Source organism: Lemur catta, chromosome 13, assembly GCF_020740605.2.
Source record: "Lemur catta isolate mLemCat1 chromosome 13, mLemCat1.pri, whole genome shotgun sequence".
NCBI lineage: Eukaryota > Metazoa > Chordata > Mammalia > Primates > Lemuridae > Lemur > Lemur catta.
The window spans coordinates 7,410,149-7,432,696 of record NC_059140.1 but is presented as its reverse complement, the minus strand read 5'-3'; the positions used below and the strand labels follow the sequence as shown (position 1 = coordinate 7,432,696).

The following is a 22,548-nucleotide window of genomic DNA, read 5'->3' as shown; positions in this document are numbered from 1 at the left end:
TTTGAAATTTTCTTCTGGATATACTTTTGTAGCTCTAGTAGTGTTCTTTATCCCCCTGACATTTGCTAAATTTTTCTTGGTTTTATATATAAAAAACATTTTAAAAAATTGTAGAATATTCTTTGAATTATATGTAAATCGTCTTCACATCTAAATAGGCCTTTTGTTGATCTTTGACTCAGGAATGTCTTTCTCTAGAACCTTTAACCCATTGCTTTAAAATGTAAATAGCAAAGAAGATAGAGCCCTATCCCACAGTTTGCATTGGAGAGTGGAAGCTTACATTCAGTGGGCACATGGCTCCAAGTTATAGAACTACCTCCTATCATGAAGATGTGGAAAATTTAATTTTCCTTGGAATATAGCCAAAACACGATAATCTCTCCAATCACCAGATGAATTTAGAATGAATTTTATACAAGAGAAACAATGTTGTCAAATCTTCTACTTTGTTACCAAACCAAAGTGGGTCCACTCCCCCAGCACAGTCAAGACAGATGCTGATGCAAAGAGTTGCAGTGGGAGAAAGAGCGTTTTATTGCAAGATGCCATGCAAGGAGAATGGACACCTAATGCTTAAGACTGGAACTCCCCAGTGGCTCACAGGCAAAGGTTTTTAAAGATATGGGCACATTTGAGGAAAGCAGAAGTTTCAGGCAAAACTGCAAATCAGTACACAGAGGTTATGTATTGGTTTAGAATATCTTGAAGCAGGGGCTTCTTGGTCATTGGTGGATTCAGAGATGACTTGATTAGCAGAAAGTGATATTAAGGTGAGTATGACACTCTCTAGGCCCTTCAGAGAGAAATTTAGGTAAAAAAAACTGTGGTCACAGTTCAATTCTTCAGTTCCCTCCTATCTGCATATTCCATGAGCGGGAGAGTTCTGGAAAACAACCCAAGAACATATGTTAAGAGGTTATCTTTTAGTTTCCACAGGGAACTAAAACACCTCATGACTCTGGCTTGCTTGGAGGACTGTAGGTAGTATTCTCTTTTGCTCATCAAGTTGCCTATTCACTTTTCAAGGCTACCTAGCTGCCCAGGATTTCCCTTGAAGGGATTCAAGATTTTTTATCTATTTACATACTTGGGGGGTTCTGCAGGCTGATAAGAGGGGACCCTGCTCCATCTCAACTTGAGGACTAATGATGGTGACCTTTCCTTCTGTTTTTGCAAGCTCTTAGGAGATTGTCTGTGGTGCACATCCCATTCTGATTTAATTATGTAATGAAAGAGTTTTCTTTCTGTGCTACCGCTGTGGAGTTTTCCTGGGATTGGAAATACTTGTCTTTTTAATTATAATTCTCAAACATTGTTCAGAATTACCAGATGTAACATAAACATATAAGGTGCCCACCAGGCTTTACTCTTTTGAGACAGAGTCTCGCTCTGTCACCCAGGCTAGAGTACAGAGGCATTAGCTTAGCTCACAGAAACCTCCAATTCTTGGGCTCGAGCAATCCACCTGCCTCAGGGTCCTGAGTAACTGGGACTACAGGCACGCCCCACCACACCTGACTAATTTTTTCTATTTTTAGTAGAGATGATGTCTTGCTCTTGCTCAGGCTGGTCTCCAACTCCTGACCTCTAGTGATCCTCCTGCCTCAGCCTCCCAGAGTGCTGGGATTATAGGTGCAGGCTTCACTCTTGAGGGGTCTTTTCCTCTTAGGCTTCCAGAATAAATAATTAGCTTCAAATATAATTGGTTTGATGACATTGCTTGTCATTATGTTATAAAATAGACCCCCAAAATGATGTGCATAGGTTGAAGTTATTCAAACTCTGGGAGTCAAGTTTCTCTTGGGAAGATGTAGGAAAGACAGAACTGAATATACGTTAACAGAATAGAGGTGAGAAGCCCAGGGCCCTCTCCCCGCCCCAACCTGCCCAGATCCACCCTCTTCTGAGCCTTGTCTAGGTCTGGTCCAATGTTGGATTCTCCCTGCACAAAGCTTATTAGAGGAGATCAGATTTTTTCATGGCTTCTCCCGCTGTCTCTCCAGAGCTGGTGCTTACAATTTTCTCAAACCTGAAAGCAGATAAATAAGGGCAAAGTGCTATTATTTTGGGGCCTTAATTTTTTTTTTCTTTATTTTTATTAAAACCTGTGTTTCTAGAGAAACAACCCAGGAAATTGTTTTGTGTTCCTTTACATTTAGTAGTTGCTCCACAAGTTACAAGACGGTAAATGTAAACACAATGAAAAATCCCTCTGAACTACAGTCCACACCTTTCCTTTCTGTATCTCTTCCATTTGTTTATATTTAGCTTTTATTCTATACATTTTCCTTTTAAAATCAATGGTAGATAAAAGAAACAGGGTGGGCCCTTCACCTAAATCCTGGAAATTATGGGGCACTTAGTACCCACCTTGCAGGATATTATGACAATTAACTCCCAAAGTTTGACTTTCCAGCACTGTAACACAGGGATCCCCAACCTATGGTGAGCTGCAGAATTATTTTGTTATGTATTACAACGTAGTAATATAGAAATGAAATTCACAAAAAATGCAATGTGTTTGAATCATCCCCAAACATCTCCCCACTCCCCAGTCTGTGAAAAAATTGTCTTCCCTGAAAATGGTCCCTGGTGCCAGTAAGGTTGGGGGCCACTGCTGCAGCATACTTGTGAACACATCGCACGTGCTCAGTAAATACTGCATGAAGGCAGGGCACGTGTTGTTTTCCAAATGCAGACTTGCTCGGACTCTGCTGCCTTCTCTAGCCTCTGTGAACTTTTAATAGACTGGCATGTTTCAGGATGGCAATTGGTGGTCTTCACTTTGGACCAAAAGTATTTTTGCCATAAGCGTGTTGGGTGTAGTGCTCTCTGTGTGCTGTGCCTGCTGTCTCTAGCTGAGTGCTACTGATAGTGGCTCTAGGAGAAGCAACATCGGCATTCACAGGGGACTTTTCAAGGAGCCAATTCATGGGCCCCTTCCATGGCTGCAGAATCACATTACTTAGAGTGGGCTCCAGATTACCAAGTCATTTATAGGCACATTCTAAGAGTTTCTCCATCCAGGCTTCTAATTGGAATGTCCTGGCCAGTTTGAAATGCCATCACCTGTGCCCTCTCCCACAGAGTCTGTCTATTGATCTAGATGGCAGCATTGATGCGATTTTAATTAAGTGCCCCATGTGATGCTAAGTTGCTGCCTGGATAAAGTACAAGGGCTCTGAGATATATTCATGAGACTTGAATTCAGACTTGGTTCCAAAGGAAGGTCATAGGGCCTGCTCTGATTGTGTTTTGTAGGGCAGGTCAGTGTGGTCCATATTCCCACTGCTGCAGCAAAAATTGCTGGTGACTGTGGCAGGGCTGGGTACCTGAGGGTAGGAAAGAAAAAACTCAAATTTTGATCTTTATGTAGGACCTCATTGTTCCTGACTCTCTCCTGTGATGAAGGACAGGGAAGTGTGAATTTTTTCTGCCCTTCATGGTCCTTCTGCTGTGGGTGTGGTGGTAGCAGGGAAAGGGTTATGCTGACAACTTTAGATGCATATTCTCAAGATACATGTGTGATTTTTCCAGATAATCTTAACTAAGAAGAAATTTCAGAGAAGGAAGAAGAGAGAAGTGGCTGGTTCTCAGGTGAATGTGTCCCAGGTCAGGGGCTGTGTTCACTTTTCCTCTTGGAATGTCATGTGTTTAGACTTTGCAGACCTTTACTTTTCTCCTTTTTTGTTCCAACCTAATGGCTTCATTTCAACTACTTTTTTTCCCTTTTTTTCTTTCTTTCTTTTTCATTCTTATTTCAGCATATTGTGGGGGTACAAAAGTTTAGGTTATGTATATTGTCCTCCCCTCCCCCAGCCAGAGCTTCAAACGTGTCTTTCCCCTAGACGGTGCGCATTGCACTCTATGTGTGTATACACCCATCCCCCCCAACCCACATCTGCCGGACACCTGATAATGTTATTCCTTAATGTGCTCTTAGGAGATGATCAGTGAAACCAATTTGATGGCCCTTTTTTTCTTAATGTAAAGAAGCTCTGAAAAATTCTTTTCCCCTATATACCAGAGCCTTCTCTCCATCCAGGCTTCTTATATGACATGAACAATTGTCACCATAAATTTATAACCTGCAATATTAAAAATATTCCCTTTGTAGCTGTTGAACATCTTGGAAGCAGAATCTTGGATGCCCCAGATACTACTGGAGATGAGTTCAGTCCCTAGGATATCAGTGAGGAAGGGGAACATGTACTGTTTAGGTCCTATCTAAATGCTCCATCGGTTCTGTGCAGAACGAGATTAATAGAATACACATTAATTGTTCACAATAACTCAGAGAGTTCTGAGCAAAAGAATACTTAGAAGAGATTTTCTCTCTAAGATACTAAAGAAAGACTATTTAAATACATTATTAGAGATTACAGAACATGAGAGAGATCTGTAGCTTGAACTTTGCGTAAAAGTGATGTTCATGATTAGATTCAGATTATAATTTACTTTTTTCCTTTGGCCAAAAATATCAAAATATCACAGCAGTAATGATATGTCTGTGTGCATTGGCACCTGATAGTAATTTGTTGTATTACAGTTGATATTAATTGTAGTCACTTGGTTAATGTGTTCTTTATCAATTTTCTAGTATAGACTTAATTATTTTTCTCTTAATCATTAAGTACCTTGTGAAGATTTACCAAGTGATGGGCATAAACCATCACATTTTATCCTGAAGCTTCCCTTTTCTTTTTAGATTCCCTTTGCGTGTAACTTGTTTTGGAAAATAAAGGCTTTCATCTTTGTTTCGTGGTCAGATGAACTGAGATAAAGCCAGGCTCTGCTGCTACTGAATGTTTGAAAAATATTCCCTTTTGGCCAGAAGCATTCATGTCACTGGTGAGCTTGGTAGAAATTCAGAAACTCAGGCTTCACCCCAGATTTTTGGAATCGAAATTTGTATTTTAACAGAATTTCTAGTTCATTGTTGTACCTATTGAAGACTTTGCAAAATTTAAGAAGTATTAATACCTTCTAACTCAACATGACTTTTCCATGTGAAAAATATATACAACTTATCCTGTAGGATGTAAATATAGTACTCAAAAATACAAATGCCTGTGTTGGTGACCTGAATTTTATACTGTATCATCCAGAAAACTATAATATCTACACTAGTCTTTTGGACCTTATGTCATCCTCTTTCTGCAGAGTTAGATAACATATTAGAGAACATTTCTGTGTTAAAAATTGTCTTTTTTAATAATTCCAGTTACTCATATCAGTCAGAACCAGTTCTCTTCACTGTTATTTCACCAGGAGTGAAATTAAGAATTCTCCACATGCCCACTTGTTAAATATATGTTTTGTTTTGTTTTGTTTTGTTTTGTTTTTTCAGGGACTGTTGACATTCAGGGATGTGGCCGTAGAATTCTCTCTGGAGGAGTGGGCATGTCTTGACAATGCTCAGCGGAATTTGTATAGGGATGTGATGTTAGAGAACTACAGAAATTTGGTCTTCCTGGGTAAAGATCATTTCAATACACAATTTTTATTCCACACTAAGAGTTTTATATTCTACCTTTGTAGAATTTTTCTGGGATTTTCTGCTTTGCATGAGTGAAGTTCAGATCTTTGTTTCCAAGGAAAACTTGGGATTTGTTGGTATAGGAAAGAAAATCTTCAATCTGTTTTATCTTGACATTAATCTTTCCCTTTCTTGAGCTGATCTGTATCCTTCACTCTTTGTTAGTGATAATTCCAAAAATTTAGTGGCATAAGATATTGTTGCTCACAGCTTAAAATCCAATGTCCACCACCAATATTTGATTCCAGAGTATTGGGTAATGGAGCTAAGGACCCCCAAATTTTAAATACTTTCTTAATATTCTAAAACGTCTGTCAGGAATTAGTATTTGGGGATTAATTTTTTTTTAGACTCCTCTATACTGTTCCCATTTCTCTGCTAAGCACAGTACAAGATTGGTAATTGAAGAATCCCAAAAAAGTCATGTTACTTTTTTCAAATAAAACAGGTCTTACTGCCTCTAAGCCAGACCTGATCACCTGCCTGGAGCAAAGGCAAGAGCCCTGGAATGTGAAGACAAATGAGACAGTAGCCAGACACCCAGGTAGGTGGGAGTGAATGAAGCAGATGACACAGGTGAGAGGTCCAAAGGTCAAGGAAGAAGGCAGATCTTAAAAAGTGTTTTGGAAAACTCTGCTTCAATGGAAATGGATTCTGGGAAGCCTGGGTTTCTTTCTCTTAATCTTTGATAGAGGGTTCTCTGTCCCTTATTCTGAAATTATCTAAGGACTTTATTTCCCTTCAGTATTGTTCTTTTAAGGTTAGAGTGAGAACAAAAGCCGTGTCCATGGTTTATAAGGGACTGCAGGTGCTGACTGCTTTCCATTACATTACAGGACATGGAAATATGTGTGTATATTTGAGAAAAATCTATGGTAGGTAAAGCATTTTTTTTGAGACAGAGTCTCACTCTGTCCACCTTCGTAGAGGGCAATGACATCGTGGTAGCTCACTGCAGCCTCAAACTCTTGGGCTCAAGTGATCCTCCTGCCTCAGCCTCCTGAGTAGCTGGGACTATAAGCATGTGCCACAGTCCCTGGCTAATTTTTCTATTTTTAGTAGAGATGGGGGTCTTGTTCTTGCTCAGGCTGCTCTTGAACTCCTGAGCTCAAGCGATCCTCTGTCCTTGGCCTCCCAGAGTGCTAGGATTACAGGCATGAGCCACCACACCTGTCTGCAAACCACGTTTTAATTTCTCTGCATTTATTGCATCGTGTCTGAAATGTGTGAGTGTAGTGGTGATGTTGGTATTTGGTTCAGAAATCCCAGGATCACCACAAGCAAATGTTATATGTTTCCTGCTTTATGATTTGTTACGCTGTGAAAGTATTAAATGTGTTTCTATAGAAATTCATACTCATTGTCAGAACACTAAGTATCTCCCTAAATATAGGAAAATATAATGTTATTTTACATCAAAATTCTGTTTTTATTGTGAACTCAGATTAATATGTTAACTCTATGTGCCCAAATTTCTCATCTTTAGTATAATGTATCTACTCCGTACTTTTCTTAAATATGTTTGGGGCACTTAGAACATTGCTGAGCATGCATTAAATTCCCACTTTTTACTTTTACCAACTCTAATTCTATAATTTTTTCTTTTTTAGTATGAAGCTTATTGGGGCTGTGTCATTCACAGGTTTATACGTGTGTGTATATATGTGTGTGTCATATGAATTTTCTTCAGAAAAAAATAGTATAACTATATAATTTTATGTACAATGTAATGATTTGATATGTTTATATGTTTTATAATGATTAACACAACCAAGTTAATGAAAATATATATCACCTCACAGTTACCTATTCTTTTTTTTGTAGTGAGAACCCTTAAGGTTTATACTCAGTAAATTTTAAGATGAAAACATTGTTATTACCTATAGACATCGTGGTATACATTAGCTCTACAAAACTTATTGATCTGGTAACTTAATGTTTGTACCCTCGAACAACATCTTTGCAGTTTTCCTCACCTCAGGCCCTGGCAACTAGCCTTGTAATCTCTGCTTCCATGAGTTTAACCTTTTTAGATTCCCCATGTAGGTAAGATTATGCAGTATTTGTCTTTGTGTGCCTGGATTATTTTAATTAGCCTAATGTCCTCCAGGTCCATCTGTGTTGTAGAAATGATTGAATAATATTTTTATAGCTGAGTGACATTCTATTTTGCATATGTACCATATTTTGTTTATCCATTCGGCATTTACAAATGTTTAGGTTGTTTTCATATCTTGGCAATTTTGAATAATGTTGCAGTAAACATGAGGATGCAGATATTTCTCAAGGTACTGATTTTATTTCCTTTGCTTATATACATAGAAGTGGGGTTGTTGCACTGCATGCTAGTCCATTTTTTTTTTATTGTTTAAAGAATTTCCATACTGGTTTTCCTAATTTACCAATTTATAATTAGCAACTTGGTACAGGATTTCTTTTTCTTTTTCTTCACGTTCTTGTTAAAACTTATCTCTTCCTTTTGATGTAAGCCATCATAACAGGTATACAGTGATATCTCATCATGATTTTGATTTACAATTCTCTGATGATTTGTGATATTGAGATATTATAGCTGACATTCATATACTTCTCAGCCATTTATTTGTATGACTTCATTTGGAAGATATCAATTCAGTCTTTTGCCTGTTTTTCAAACAGGTTATTATTATCATTATTTTTATTGTTTTTACCTTTGATTTGAATAAGTTTCTTATATAATTTGGATATTAACCTCTTATCCGATATATTGTTTCCAAATATTTTCTTGCATCAGAAAGTATTCTTTTTTTATTGTTTTCTTTGCTGTGCAGAAGCTTTTTAATTTGTTGCTGTCCAACTTGTTTTATATTTGCTGTTGTTTTTGTACCTTTAATGTCATATCTAAAAAAATTTATTACTAACATCAATACCAAGAAGGTTTTTTAAATATGTTTTAAGATTTTTAAAGGATTCATGTCTTACACAAGACTTTTTTATTTTATTCTGAGATAATTTTTGATAGTGATGTAAGAAAAATTATCTAATTTTATTTGTTGCTTATGGATATCCAGTTTTTCTAGCACCAATTGAAGTGACTGTACTTTTTGCATTTTGTATTCTTGTTGTCCCTGTCAAATATTAGTTGACCTTGTATGCATGGGCTTATTTCTGAGGTCTCTATTCTGTTACATTGATTGTTGTATCATTTATAATGCACATACTAATCTGTGTTTGTTACTATAGTTTTGGAATACAGTTTGAAATCAGAAAGTATGATGTCCCCTGCTTTTTTCTTCCTCCAGAAGAAAAAAAGGATGTGCCTTGAATATCCAAAATGTATTGTAGTTACATACAAAAGTAAGAGTGTGTTTTTTATTTTTATGATAAATGCCATTGGAATTTTGATAAGGAGTTTATTAAATCTATATATCACTCTGGATTATATGGCAATTTAACAGTATTTATTATTGTAATCCATAAACATGAGGTGCTTTTACATTTGTGTCATCTTCAATTTTTCTCATCGATATATTTTTCAGTGTAAACTTTTTAACTGCTTGGTTAAATTTATTGCTAAAAAATCATTATTTTGTGCTAGTATAAATGAGGTTGTTTTCTTCCTTATTCTGTTGGATAGTTTATTGTTAGTGTATGGAAACACTGATATGTTCATGTTCATTTAATATTCTTCAGGCATACTGAGTGCATATTTTAGTTTAAATAGTTTTTTTGGTATACTATTTATGGTTTTCTATATATTTGAGATCATGTCATCTACAAACTGACTTTCTTAATTCTTCCTTTTCTATTTGGACACATTTTAAAAAATTTTCTTGCCTAATAGTTCTGCCTAGGATTTCCAATACTATATTAAATGGAAGCATTGAATATGGTCATACTATCGGTTTGCATTGGTGTCTGTGTATTGAAAGGAGCAAACACTTCTTCCAGTTCTTATAAGCTGGTTTCAGCAGGTAAAGATTTTCCCTTCTTGGGTACTCAGGATGATGGAAATTTCTCTGGGTTTGCAGATAAAAGGGATTGTAGCTGGGTGACAAGTCTGCTGCTGAGCGTGTCGTGAGGAGTGCCTTTAGTCTGGGCTTGTTAGCAGAAGGTTGGGTAGTTGTGAATCCTGTCTTATTAATGGGCAGACTGGATTGCCTTCATGACTTTGATCTGTAGGGCAGGCCCTTACAGTTGTGTCTGCATAGGCGCTGGGCCTGATACCAGGTTTATGGATGAGTGTAGCTCCCACTGAGAATGTGGAATGCTTTCCCCAGGTCACTGTGTGGGTTTTTAAGTGGGCAGCACTGGCCATGAACTGTGGCTAAGAGGGGTGGAACTGAGTGACAGAACAGCTTCAGAGATCACAATGAGTGCCAAGGTCTCTGGGCCTGTCTCCATGGCCATGAGTGGACATCGCCCTTCAGGTCTCTGAATAGGCAGGATCACTTCCAGACCATGGCTAGAAGAAGGTAAAGATGTCCACATAGACACTTATGAATTCTCAGTGGGACCAAGTTGAGTGGGCCATTCCCTGATCTATAGTCAAATTTCAATTCAAATTTGCCACCTGAATGAGGGCCTCGTTTCTCAAAATGACACTCTTTAATATGGGCTTTGCCAGTGTTTTTTTTCAAGCTCCTCCTGGTACCCAAAATCTCTCATGAAAGCACTTTTTTTGAGATGAGGTCTCAGTATGTTGCCCAGGCTGGTCTCAAACTGCTGGACTAAAGTGATCCTCTCACCTCAGCCTCCAAGTAGCTGAGATTATAAATGTGACCCACTGTGCTATGCTGTCATAAAGGTACTTTTTCCCATAAATGTATGGCAAATTTTTGTTGCCATATGGGGATAAACAATTAGAAGTGTTTCTATCCCAGCATTTTGCTGATTTCACTCTCTATATACATTTTCACTTTTTTTCTGCATGAAATTTTCCATAACTTTGATTTAAATATTTAGAACAATGTGCTAGAATTTTATATTATGTAAGAAGTAAATTAGATAATTAGTAGGCATCCCATATTTATTAAAAAGTTCACTGGAAAGTTTAAGTTTACTGCAGGCAGAAAGTAATCATTAGAATTGTCATCCACTTTCCTCATCGTATATATAAATTATAATTTTCCCCAAATGTTTATTTTGCATATCCTTCATTGACATATTTTATAAAATTTATATTTTACATTATTTAGAAATGTAAGACTTTTCTTGTAAAGGCTGAATTACTGCTTCTTCACTTTTTTAAAAATAGCATCAGTATATTAATAATATAATGAAAATTATCTTTAATGTTTTAAGTGTTTATTAAAATTTTTTGATTAGAGCCTTTTATTAATGTTTATAGGACATTATCTGTAAAATTTTCCTGCCATACACCACATATCAATGATTCAAAATGGCTGTTCTCTATGGGTTCACAGTCACAGTTGAACATTGTATTTGTCTGTTAAAAAAATTGTAATGTTACAGCAATGTTGCAAACAGGATTTAACATCTAAACATTTCTTTTATTCTTATTTTGTAATTCTATATTACTGTGTTTCTTTTTTAGAGTAGTTTCTTTGACATCAGTTTATTGTATGTTTGGTTTCACCTAGGTATTATAATTTTATATGATATTACAATTCTCTACATACACTTTAAGTCAATATGTGGTTCAATTAAAATATGAATCAGTCATATGTCTATTATAAATTATAAATGTCTATGTCTCTTTAAATATTACCCCAAGTTTGTTTATGGCTAATCTTGCATATTTCTTTTCCTGGCTGTTTTTAAATGTTTTTTTTGTCTTGTCTAGGTGAGCAGCCAAGGAAATAGTCTTAATTTTACCATGTAGTTATTGATGACTCTCTATTCTCTTTTTGAGAGGAAAATACTTTTGAGATTTGAAGATTGTTTTTCAAAAACTTTATAACCATTTATTTTAGTTATCACTTTTAAAAAATTTAATTGTTATAAAAGCACATAAAATTTATCATTTTAAATCTTTTTAAGTGTACATATTTTAGTAGTATTAATTATATTCGTATTGTTATGCACAAACCTCTATTACTTTTACATCTTGCAAAGCTAAAACTCTATACTGTTAAGTAACAACTGCCCATTTTACCCTCTCTCCAGCCCTTGTGGAACTCCATTCTAATTTATGTTCCTACGACTTTGACTGCTTAAGATACATCATATTAAGTGTAATCATACACTGTCACATTGTTTCTGGCTTATTTCAGTTAACATAATAGTCTCAAGGTTTGTCTTTATGATAGAATGTGGTAAGATTTTCTCATCTTTTTCTTTTTCTTTCTTTTTTTTCTTTTTGAGACAGGAGACAGGATCTCACTCTACTGTCTGGGGTAGGGTGCAGTGGTGTCATCATAGCTCACTGCAACCTCAAACGCCTCGGCTTCAGTGGTCCTGGCTCAGCCTCCTGATTAGGTTGGACTACAGGTGCACACCATCACACCCAGCTAATTTTTGTATTTTTTGTAGAAACAGGGTTGCACTATGTTACTCAGGCTGCTGTTGAATCCCAGGCCTCAAACAATCCTTCTGCTTTGGCCTCCCAAAGTGGTAGGATTATAGCCATGAGCCACCACATCTGGCCTAAGTTTTTTAAGGCCAAATAGTGTTCAATTGTCTGATTATGCTACATTTTTTTATCTGTTTATCGGTTCAGGGACATCTGAGTTGCTTGCACCTCTTGGCTTTTGTGAATATTGCTGCAATGAACATGGGTGTGCATGTATCTCTTCCAGCCTCTGCATTGCATACCCCAAAGTGGGATTTGGGATTCGTACTTTAATTTTTATTTTTAATTTTTAAGGAAGCTTCATATATTTTTCATAGCATCTACATGATTTTTCCCCATCAGTGTTTGAAAAGAGTTTCAATTTCTCTACGTATTTGGCAAACTTTTCTTTATATTTCTCATTCTGAATGTGAGGTGATATTTCATTCTGATTTTGGCTTTGTATTTCTCTAAAATTTTGTAATATTCTGTATATTTTCAAATGTTTGTTAGACATTTATATATCTTTGAAAAAGTGTCAGTTTAATTTTTTGTCTATTTTATAATTGAGTTCACTTTTTGTTGCTGAATTTCAGCAGTTTATATAATTTTTTCTGAATATTAACTCCTATCATATATATGATTTAGAAATATTTTCACCCATTTCTTAGGTGGGGTGTTCAGTAAATGCAGATGTCTTTTTTATAGAATGTCTTTTTTTCCTTTGGGTAAAGGCCCAGTAATGGAATTGCTGGATCAAATGGTCTTTGAGGTATCTCCATATTGCTTTCCACAGAGGTTCTAGTAGTTTGCAGTCCCACCAGCAGTGTATGAGTGTTCCTATCTCTCCACAACCATGCCAACATTTATTGTTTTGGGACTTTTTGATAAAGGCCATTCTCACTGGAGATAAGTGATGTATCTTTGTGGTTTTGATTTGCATTTCCCTGATGATTAGAGATGTCGAGCATTTTTTCATATGTTTGCTGGCCATTAGTCTATCTTCTATGGAAAAGCTTCTGTTCATGTCTTTTGCCCACTTTTTGATATGGTTGTTTGATTTTTTTCTTGCTGATATTCCTGAGTTCTATATAGATTCTAGTTATCAGCGCTTTATTGGCTGTGTAACATGCAAATATTTTCTTCCATTCTGTAGGTTGTCTCTTTTCTCTCGTGATACTTTCCTTGGGTGTGCAGAAGCTTTTTAATTTGATCCGGTCCCATTTATTTATTTTTGTTGTTGCTGTGATTTGCTTTGGGTTCTTCTTCATAAATTCTTTGCCTAGGCCAATGTATAAGAGTTTTTGCAACATTTTCTTCTAGAATTCTTATAGTTTCATGCCTTAGGTTTAAGTCTGTTATCCACCATGAGTTGATTTTTGTGAGAGATGCAAGGTATGTATCCTGTTTCAGTCTTCTACATGTGGCTATCCAGTTTTCCCAGCATCATTTATTGAATAATGATTCTTTTCCCCAGTGTATGTTTTTGTCTGCTTTGTCAAAGATTAGATGGCTATTTGAGGATGGATTTATATCTAGCTTCTCAGTTCTGCTCCATTGGTCTATGTCTCTGTTCTCATGCCGGTACCATGCTGTTTTAGTTACTATAGCCTTGTCATATGGCTTGAAGTCTCATAAGTTGATGCCTCCCGATTTGTTCTTTTTGCTTAAGATTGCTTTTGCTATACAGGGTCTTCTTTTTTTCCATACCAAGCACTGAATTATTTTTCTAGATTTGTGAAAAGTGATGTTGGTATTTTAATAGGGATTGCATTGAATCTGTAGATCACTTTGGGTAGTATAGACTTTTTAGCAATGTTGATTCTGCCAACCCATGAGCATGGTATGGTTTTCTCCCTGTTTACGTCCTCTACTATATCCTTCATCAGTGTTTCGTAGTTCTCCCTGTAGAGGTCTTTTACCTCCTTAGGTAAATATATTCCTACGTACTTTATTTGCTTTGTTGCTATCATGAAGGGTATTGAGTCTTTGATTTGGTTTTCAGTTTGACTGTTGTTGGTGTGTAGGAATGCTTCTTATTTCTGTACATTGGTTTTGTAACCTGAGCCTTTGCTGAATTGTTTATCAGTTCCAGTAGTCTCATGGCAGAATCTTTGGGGTTTTCCAGATACAAGATCATATCATCAGCAAAGGGAGATAGTTTGACCTCTTCTGGCCCCATTTGGATTCCCATGATTTGTTTCTCTTGTCTGATTTCTCTAGCTAGGACTTCCACCACTATGTTGAATAGAAGCGGTGATAGAGGGCAACCTTGTCTGGTTCCAGTTCTAACTGGGAATGCTTTCAATTTTTCCCCATTCAGTAAGATGTTGGCTGTGGGTTTTTCATATGTGGCTTATATCATTTTTAGGTAAGTCTTGTCTATATCTATTTTGTTAAGCGTTCTTATTGTAAAAGGATGTTCAATTTTGTCAAATGCTTTTTCTGCAACTATTAAGAGGATCATATGGTCTTTGTTTTTGCTTCTATTTATGGGGTGAATTACATTTATAGATTTGCCTGTGTTGAACCATCCCTGCAACTCTTGGATGAAGCCCACTTGGTCGTGATGGATTATTTTTTTGATAAGTACTTGAATTGGGTTTGCTAGGATTTTGTTGAGAATTTTTGCATCTGTATTGATAAGGGACATTGGTCTGTAGTTTTCTGTTTTTGTTGCATCCTTTCCTGGTTTTGGTGTCAGGGTGATGTTGGCTTTATAAAACATGTTGGAGGAGATTCTTTCCTTCTTGATGTTTTTGGAATAATTTCTGCAGGATAGGCACCAGTCCTCCTTTGTAGGTGTGGTAAAGTTTGAGTGTGAAACCATCTGATTCGGGACTTTTCTTTTTAGGAAGGCTTTTTATTGCTGTTTCAATTTTGGTACTTGATTTTGATCTGTTCAGGAATTCTATTTCTTCCTGATTGAACCTAGGGAGATTGTGTGTTTCTAAGGATTTGTCCATTTCCTCCAAACTTTCCAGTTTATGTGCATAGAGGTTGTTATAGTATTCAGAGATGATATTTTGTGTTTCCATGGCATCAGTTTTAATTTCTCCTTTTTCATTCCTGATGGAGCTTATTAGAGTTCTTTCTTTTCTGCTTCTCATTAATCTAGCCAGAGGTGTGTCAGTTTTGTTGATTTTTTTCAAAGAACCAACATTTTGTTTTACTAATCTTCCATATAGGTATTTTGTTATCAATTTCATTTAGTTCTGCTCTGATCTTTGTTATTTTATTTCTTCAGCTGAGTTTGGGGGCAGTTTGCTCATTTTTTTCCCCAGTTCTTTGAGATAATTTATTGGATTGTTTATTTGTGATCTTTCTGTCTTTTGGATGTAGGCATTTATGGATATAAATTTTTCTCTCAGGACTGCTTTATTTATAATTTCTTTAGTGAATTTTTTTCCAAGTCCTGGATTTTTTTCTGGTTCTTTTTTTTTGTGTTGTTTATCCATTTTTTCTTGGAAATCATTCAGTTTTCTTACAATCCATGTTCAAAATTCTTCTGTCATTTTAGTGTTCTGAATTTGGTGGATGTCCAGTGCTAGAGAGCAGGTGTTCCCCTTTGGGGGTGTGCTTTTTGTTTGATTCTTCATACTTCCAGAGTTTTTTTGCTTATTCCTTCCCATCTGGATGAGCTGTTGCTTCTTACCTTTAGATTTTCATTTGAATAATGATACACCTTGTTTAGTCTCTAAGCCAATAGGTGGTGGTTGTGGGTGAGGTTCAACCACACTCTTTATAGTGAGTCAGTAGATGCAGTAAAAGGGTGTGTGCAGAATGACCGGCCTGTCAGTTGGTGGTGCTTGCTGGGAGGAGCAGGCTGCATTGTTGTTTTTGGGTCCTGTAATTAGGTTTTATTGCTCTGAAGAGGCACTCTAGTGCCTCAGGTGTTGGGTGGGACCCTGGGACTTCCAGGTGTGTTCTTATTTTCCACCTCAGTGGCGGTAGGTGGGAGAGTGAGTCTGGGCAGAGCTGGGTTGGGTGAGCCTGCCCTCAAGCTCCACAGACGTTGTTCTCAGGGGTCAAAGGTCTATTCTCTGCTTCTGGGCAAAGCTGCCAGGGAGGGGCTGAAATGGTCCCACTCAGCCAAAAAGTCTGCATGTGGGTGTGTGGCTGTCTGAGACCTGCAGTCTAGAACAGGCCTTGCTCCTTTCTACCCTCCCCTATTCCACAGTTTCTCTTGGGCCTCTGCCAGCAGGCAGGACCTCATGCCAGTTGGTCTCCCTGGCTGTGATGTGGGTTAGGCAGGTCCCTGCCCAGAATTGCAGCCTAGGCATTGGAGGATTGTTATCAGTGAAGCATGCTGATCTGCCCCTGAAGGCATACACACCTCAGTAGGCTTGTTCGCAAATACCCCTTCTGTTCCCCCGGCATATGTGATCAAGACCTGGATGTATGGGATCTCATCTGCAGAGATGTCCCCTGGGCCCTGGAGATCAATCCCTGACCCTGCCAGGAAGAGGAGTGCTGATCTGAAGTCACCCATGAGGTGTGCAAGGTGGATCTATGTCTCTCTGCCTCGGGATATGCCCTACTCTCCTGGATTCCAGGCAAGCAGCACCTAGGAGGGCTGGAGGGTAGGAACTCATAGTCTGAATACCCTTCAATCCACTGTAGGGCCCCAAAAGGAAAGGTCACATTCCCTGCAGATTCCTCCGGGTGATGGCTAAATTGTCTCTCTTGGCAGCCGTAGGTGGGGAAGGAGAAAGGGAGAATGAAGCAATATGGCACCTGCCTATTGGATTCGGTCTATCAGCTGGGAGGTGCTCCAAGGGAGCTGGGAGCCTGGTGCCCTGTCTGCAAGAGGCTTACTGCTCACTGGCGGTGGCTGTCTCTGGGCTGATGTCAGGTCTGTCCAACTGCTCAGGAGTCCACCAGCAGTCCAAGGTGCAAGGGAGGGGAAATTTAACTGCTCCACCTACCCTTGTTGCTGGTCTCTAAGCTTCGGCGGAGGGGGGAGCTTTCTCCTTCCAGTTCTCCTCCGCAACTTCTTACCATGGAGTCTCCTGTAGTTTCAGGCACCCTACCTTTTAACCCTTGTCTGATCTGTTTGTCTGTCTGTTTGTTTGTTTCACTTTCTTCTAAAATTTGTCTTTCTTGCAGAGAAACTCCAGCTGGTGGTTTTTCTCGTCTGCTTTCTTGCCCCTCTGTCATCTTAAATTTCATTAGACCTTTTAAGTGTCTTAACAGAAGGCACCATACGTAATTGAAAATATTATACATTTTGCTGCTTTGAATTGAGAGTTCTGTATTTGTCTGTTAGTTCTAATTGCTATACAATGTTCATGTTTTCAGCTTTCTTATTGATCTTTTCTCTGATTCCTCTATTCATTATTGATGGTGGGGCCTTAAAATAAACAGCAACCATGTTGCTGTGTTATTCCTTACGTCACTTCTGCCAATATTTGTTTCATGTATTTGGAATCTCTGATATTATATATACATGTAATTTATATATTATACAAATATATTCTATAACATATATAACATATGTTATAAATATTAGTGCACATATATATTTATACGTATATATTTTTAGTTATAGATTTCTGGTAAATGGATGCATTTTGTCATTATGTAATATGAATCTTATTTTCCCATGACAGTTTTGACCTAAAGTATTTTTTATCTAATATAGTAATAATTATGTATACTGTATCCAATTATAGTTACTATTTGCATGGAATATATTTTTCATGTATTTATTTTCAGCCTATTTGAGTCCTTACAGCTAAAATGAGTTTCTTGTAGATAAAATATTGTAGAAACTCATTTATTCTTAATCTATTCAGCCATATTATCTTCTTTGGATTAAAATATCTAATCCATTTATATTAAAAGTAATTACTGAAAGAAATGAATTTACTCTGACTATGTTTCTTCTGGCTATGTTATCACTCATTTCTTCTCTTACTGCCTTAATATATCTTGTATTGATTTTATAGTCACTTACTTTGGTTCCTTTTTAATTTTCTTTAGTTTATCTTCTATAGATACTTTCTTTCTGAACACGTGGAGAAATGGAGAGTACAAAAACATCTTAAAGTTATACAACACTAACATAAGAAAGGAGGTTCTCTAGTATCATTTCAATGTGTAATCCTTAACATTTATTTATCAAAGATTTTTATGTATTATTATATTGTGTTTTGTGAAGTATTATTGCCCTATCTGTGTGCTAATGTTTCACAATCTGCGCTATTTCTGGATGCCCAGTCATCTTTGAAAATTACAGTTATCTAGAATTCTTGTTCAGTCATTTACTATGTTTATTCAGAATTTTATAGATTAATTTTTAAATTTTATTTTGAGATTTTATAGTTCTTTCAGTTTTTTCCCTCTATCATTTGTTAATGTGTTCACATCAGACAATTGTGTTTTTAGATTTTATCTGTATATTATACGTTTGTGTGATAATATTCAACTGTATACTTTAAAACATTGTGGGGCAAAAGTGAAATATAAATCACCCATATGTCTTTTGTGAATATAATTTTCTTTGTGTTTCTTTGCCTCTATAAATATTACTCCTATTTTGTTTATGAGTCATACTTTTTTTCTTGGTGGCAAATGGTTATTTTATTCTGTCTAGGAGAATAGTCATAAAAATTATCTCATATTCAACATGTATTTATTGGTAAAGATGTATTATCTTTGTGTGAATCATTTGTGATTTGAAGCTGATTTTTGAAAAGCCTTTAAACTATTTTTGGTATTATTTATTTTTTGTAAAACATGTGAAATTTATAATCTTAAATATTTTGATTATACATTTTACTGACAATAAGTATATTAACAATGTCATACAACACATATCCTTTACAAACACTATTTTTCTTTTGTTTCTAAAAATTTACCTATTTTAAATATTTTATATTAGTAGATTCATAAAGTGTCATTGTTTGTGTGGCTAGCTTATTTCATTTAGCATAAAGTCATGATTTATCATTATTGTAAATTTAGAAGATTTTCTCCTTTTTAAAATTGAATAGTACTCCATTATTTTTATATATACCAAATTATATTTATCCATTTGTTTTATGAGGCAGATTTGGGTGGTATTCACATATTGGCTTTTATGAATAATGCTGCAGTAAATATGGATGTGTGTTGAGCCTAAGAAATATTGATTTATACAAATGCCCCCTATATTTTTAGAGACAGAAATGATTACAGGAGTCTTGCAAGGCTTTGCCCCAAAGGAAAATGTAAACGTGTGAGTTCGCATATCAAAAGCTGCCTTGCCTGAGGAGGGCCTCTCAAAGGTCAGTAGCAGCTGCTTTCCAAGGCTCTCACCTGCTTTGAAAGACAAAGCAGATTTTCCCTAGAGCCAGGGGAAGTGGAGCTGATCAACAAAGACAGGCCTCTGGAGATGAGAGTGGATCAGAGATGAAAGCTGATCAGTAAGATATGCTGCCTGAGCCGGGCCCAGGCAGAACCATGCTGTTAAAGTAAATAGCATAAGGGACAGCTCATGCTTGACTTCTGAAATCTCTGTTACACAATAACCATAGCCAAGATGTCTCTGTTTTTGCTAAAGTGATAGCCTTATCATAAAACTTAGAAGTTTGCCCTAAGAAGATTTTATAACCTTTTGTTCCCCTAGATAGAGTTAGTTAAAGGATCTGTAGAAGGCTTTTAGAAGACTTTGACCCTAAACCAGACTACCTGTTATTATGTAAACCCTGTTACCTCTGGCAACCGAAACTTTGTACATTATCAATATCTGTGTAAAACTTCAATCTTGGTTGCATGTCCGGCGGGAGGGCATGTAAACATCTGGGCACCCTCCTTTGCATATCTTCATAAATCTATTCTTTATAAACTATATCTTTGGCTCTGTGTATTATTTTTATTTCTGTTTCCTACTGTTTTTCCCTACTTTGCGATGACCTCAGTCTGAGGGACCTGAACTTTTGCTGGGAGCCTATCTAGCTCCCTGCAGATGTGCAAATAACTCTTCATTTGACCATGTTCCTGAGATTTTATGTCTGTTTACATTTTGTTTCTTTGTTCTAGTTGTCTGACTGTATGCCAGTAGCAAACTGCTTTGATTACTTTACCTTTGTAACATGTCTTGAAATCAGAAATTGTGATGCCTCCATTATTTCTTTTTTCAAGATTGTTGTGCTTTTCATGATACTTTGGCATTCCATATGATTTTTTAACTTCTTTTTCTAAAAAATTTTACCTTGAGAATTTTAAAAAGATGGCATTGAATTTGTAGATCATTTTGGGCAGTAGGGACATCTTAAAAATAGTAAGTCTTTCAACCTTTGAAGAGCATTCTTAGGAGTGTATCATTTAGCATCCATTTATTTATGGATATTCTGTTTTTCCATCTTACTGGTTTCTAGTTTTTTTCCATTTTGGTCACAAATAATTGTCTGTAATAGTTTAATTTTTAAAAACTTGTAAAGAAATGTATTGTGGCATAACCCTTGTTCTATCCAGGAGAATGTTTTTTGAGCTATTGGTAAGATTTTGTATTCTGTTGTTGCATGGAGTGCTATCTATATGTCTGTTAGGCATAATTGTTTTATAGTGCTTTCAAGTGCTCTGTTCCCTCATTTAATATTGTGTCTTGCATTATTATTCATTACGAAAATGGGGTATTGAAGGATCCTGCCATTATGACATTGCTGTGTATGTCTAGGTTTAATTCTGTCAATATTTGCTTTACATATTTGGCAACCTTTATTTTACACACACACACACACACACACACACACGCGCACACATAATAATGTAAAAATAAGCCATAGGTTTCCAGTGAATGAACCCTTTTATTATTATTTAATATCATTCTTTGTCTTTTGTGACAGTTTAAACTTAAAGTATATTGTATGACATAAGACAAGTTTTGACTCAAAATATATTGTGCCTAATTTTGACCTCCCCTGTTCTCATTTGATTAACATTTTCATGGAATGTCTTTTTATGCCCTGCCAATTTCATTCCATATTTTCTCATTTGATGTAAGGTGAATCTCTTCCAGACAGTATATAGTTGCATGTGCTTGTTAGTATGTTCTTAAATCCCTATCTTTATTCAATTTATGTCTTTTGATTGTGAAGTTTCCTCCAGGAATATTTACATAATTTTGTGAAAGGGAAGGACTTATTGTTGCCATTTTATCAATTGTATTTTTATTGTAGCTCTCTTGCTCCTTTTATTTTTCTTTTTTTCTCCTTTGTGTATCATTGATTTGTGTAGTGTCATGCTTTGACTTCTTTCTTATTATTTTAGTGTATCTCTATGGGCATTTTTATCATGGTTACCATGATGACAACACAGTGGTTCTTTTAGCTACAACAATATATTTTAAAATATTAAGAACTGAAATTTAGTTACCTACAAAAATCTTTCCTCTTACATCTGCCATCATCTTTGTTACTGATGTCACCAATTATATCTTGTCATATTGTATACCCATTAACAGAGGTGTTTTGTTATTTTCCTGTTTTTGTCTTCAATTTTAGAGCATGAATAAAAGTGTTTTCTGCACCGTCATTATGACACTAGAGAATTTTACTTAGGTATACTTCCATGTCTTTCCCATACAGTTACTTGGTTTCATATAATTTTGTGTGTTTCCTAGGATCTTTGTATTTTTAATGCAAGGGGCTCCCTTTGGACTTTCTTGTGGGAAATAACCTTTTCAGTATCTAATTATCTTGAGAAACCTTTATTTTTCTTCATTTAGAAGGGCAGTTTTGATGGATATAGATCTGGTTTGAAGTTTTCATTCTTTCAGCACTTTGACTATATCACCCAACTCTTTTCTGGCATGCAAGTTTTCTGTTGATAAATCCAGTAGTAATCTCTAAGAAGCATGCTTATAGATAACATCTATTTTCTCTTGGTGCTTTCAAGATTCTTTTGTTGTGTGTAACTTTAAAAACTTTGCTTATAATGTGTCCCTTATGGGTCCTTTGGTGTTCTTCCTAGCTGAAGTATGTTGAATTTCTCAATTTGTTTATGTATTTATTCTTACCTTTAAGAATTTCTCAGTCATTTCTTATTGCATGCCTCAGCTGAACACTGTATGTTTTCTTCTGCTTTTTTGTTTTGTTGTTCTTTTAATTTTCCTGATTTTGTTTAGTGTTGAGTATTGTTCCGATTTCACACATTAAGCATCATTCAGATTGTTATTTTTAATTTTTTCAGGTAATTTATACATTTCCAATCCTTTATGGTTGATTTGTTATTATTTTGTTTCTTTGATTGCAGTATGTTACCCTGATATTTTGTATATGTTGTAACCTTTGGTTGAGATTTGAGAATTAACAAAATTAGCTTTCACAAACTTCATCAAGGGGCTTTGTCCTTGGAGACTCTGATACCAATTCACTGTATTGGAGATTGAAGGATCCTCAAATCTGTTCTGAGAATGTTTCTTATGTGACATTTTTGTTTATTTTCCATTTAAAGAAACTTTCCCACATTTCTTGTTAGGAACCTGTCATCATATGCTACACTTCTTTTCCACCTGTGGTACTGAAAT

The 22,548-nt window shown here is 36.1% G+C and overlaps 1 protein-coding gene across 4 annotated transcripts in view; it reads left to right on the top strand.

Annotated features, from left to right (window-relative positions):
• The window catches only part of LOC123649455 (zinc finger protein 737-like), a 56,714-nt gene that overhangs the window by 8,611 nt on the left and 25,555 nt on the right, over positions 1-22,548 (top strand). For 3 of the 4 annotated variants that reach the window (XM_045567606.1, XM_045567605.1, XM_045567603.1), the window contains exons 2-4: positions 3,541-3,615; positions 5,354-5,480; positions 5,991-6,086. In XM_045567606.1, the coding sequence (XP_045423562.1) occupies positions 3,541-3,615; positions 5,354-5,480; positions 5,991-6,086 (298 nt within the window). The remainder of the gene's footprint in view (positions 1-3,540; positions 3,616-5,353; positions 5,481-5,990; positions 6,087-22,548) is intronic. The other variant, XM_045567604.1, reaches the window with a different exon arrangement.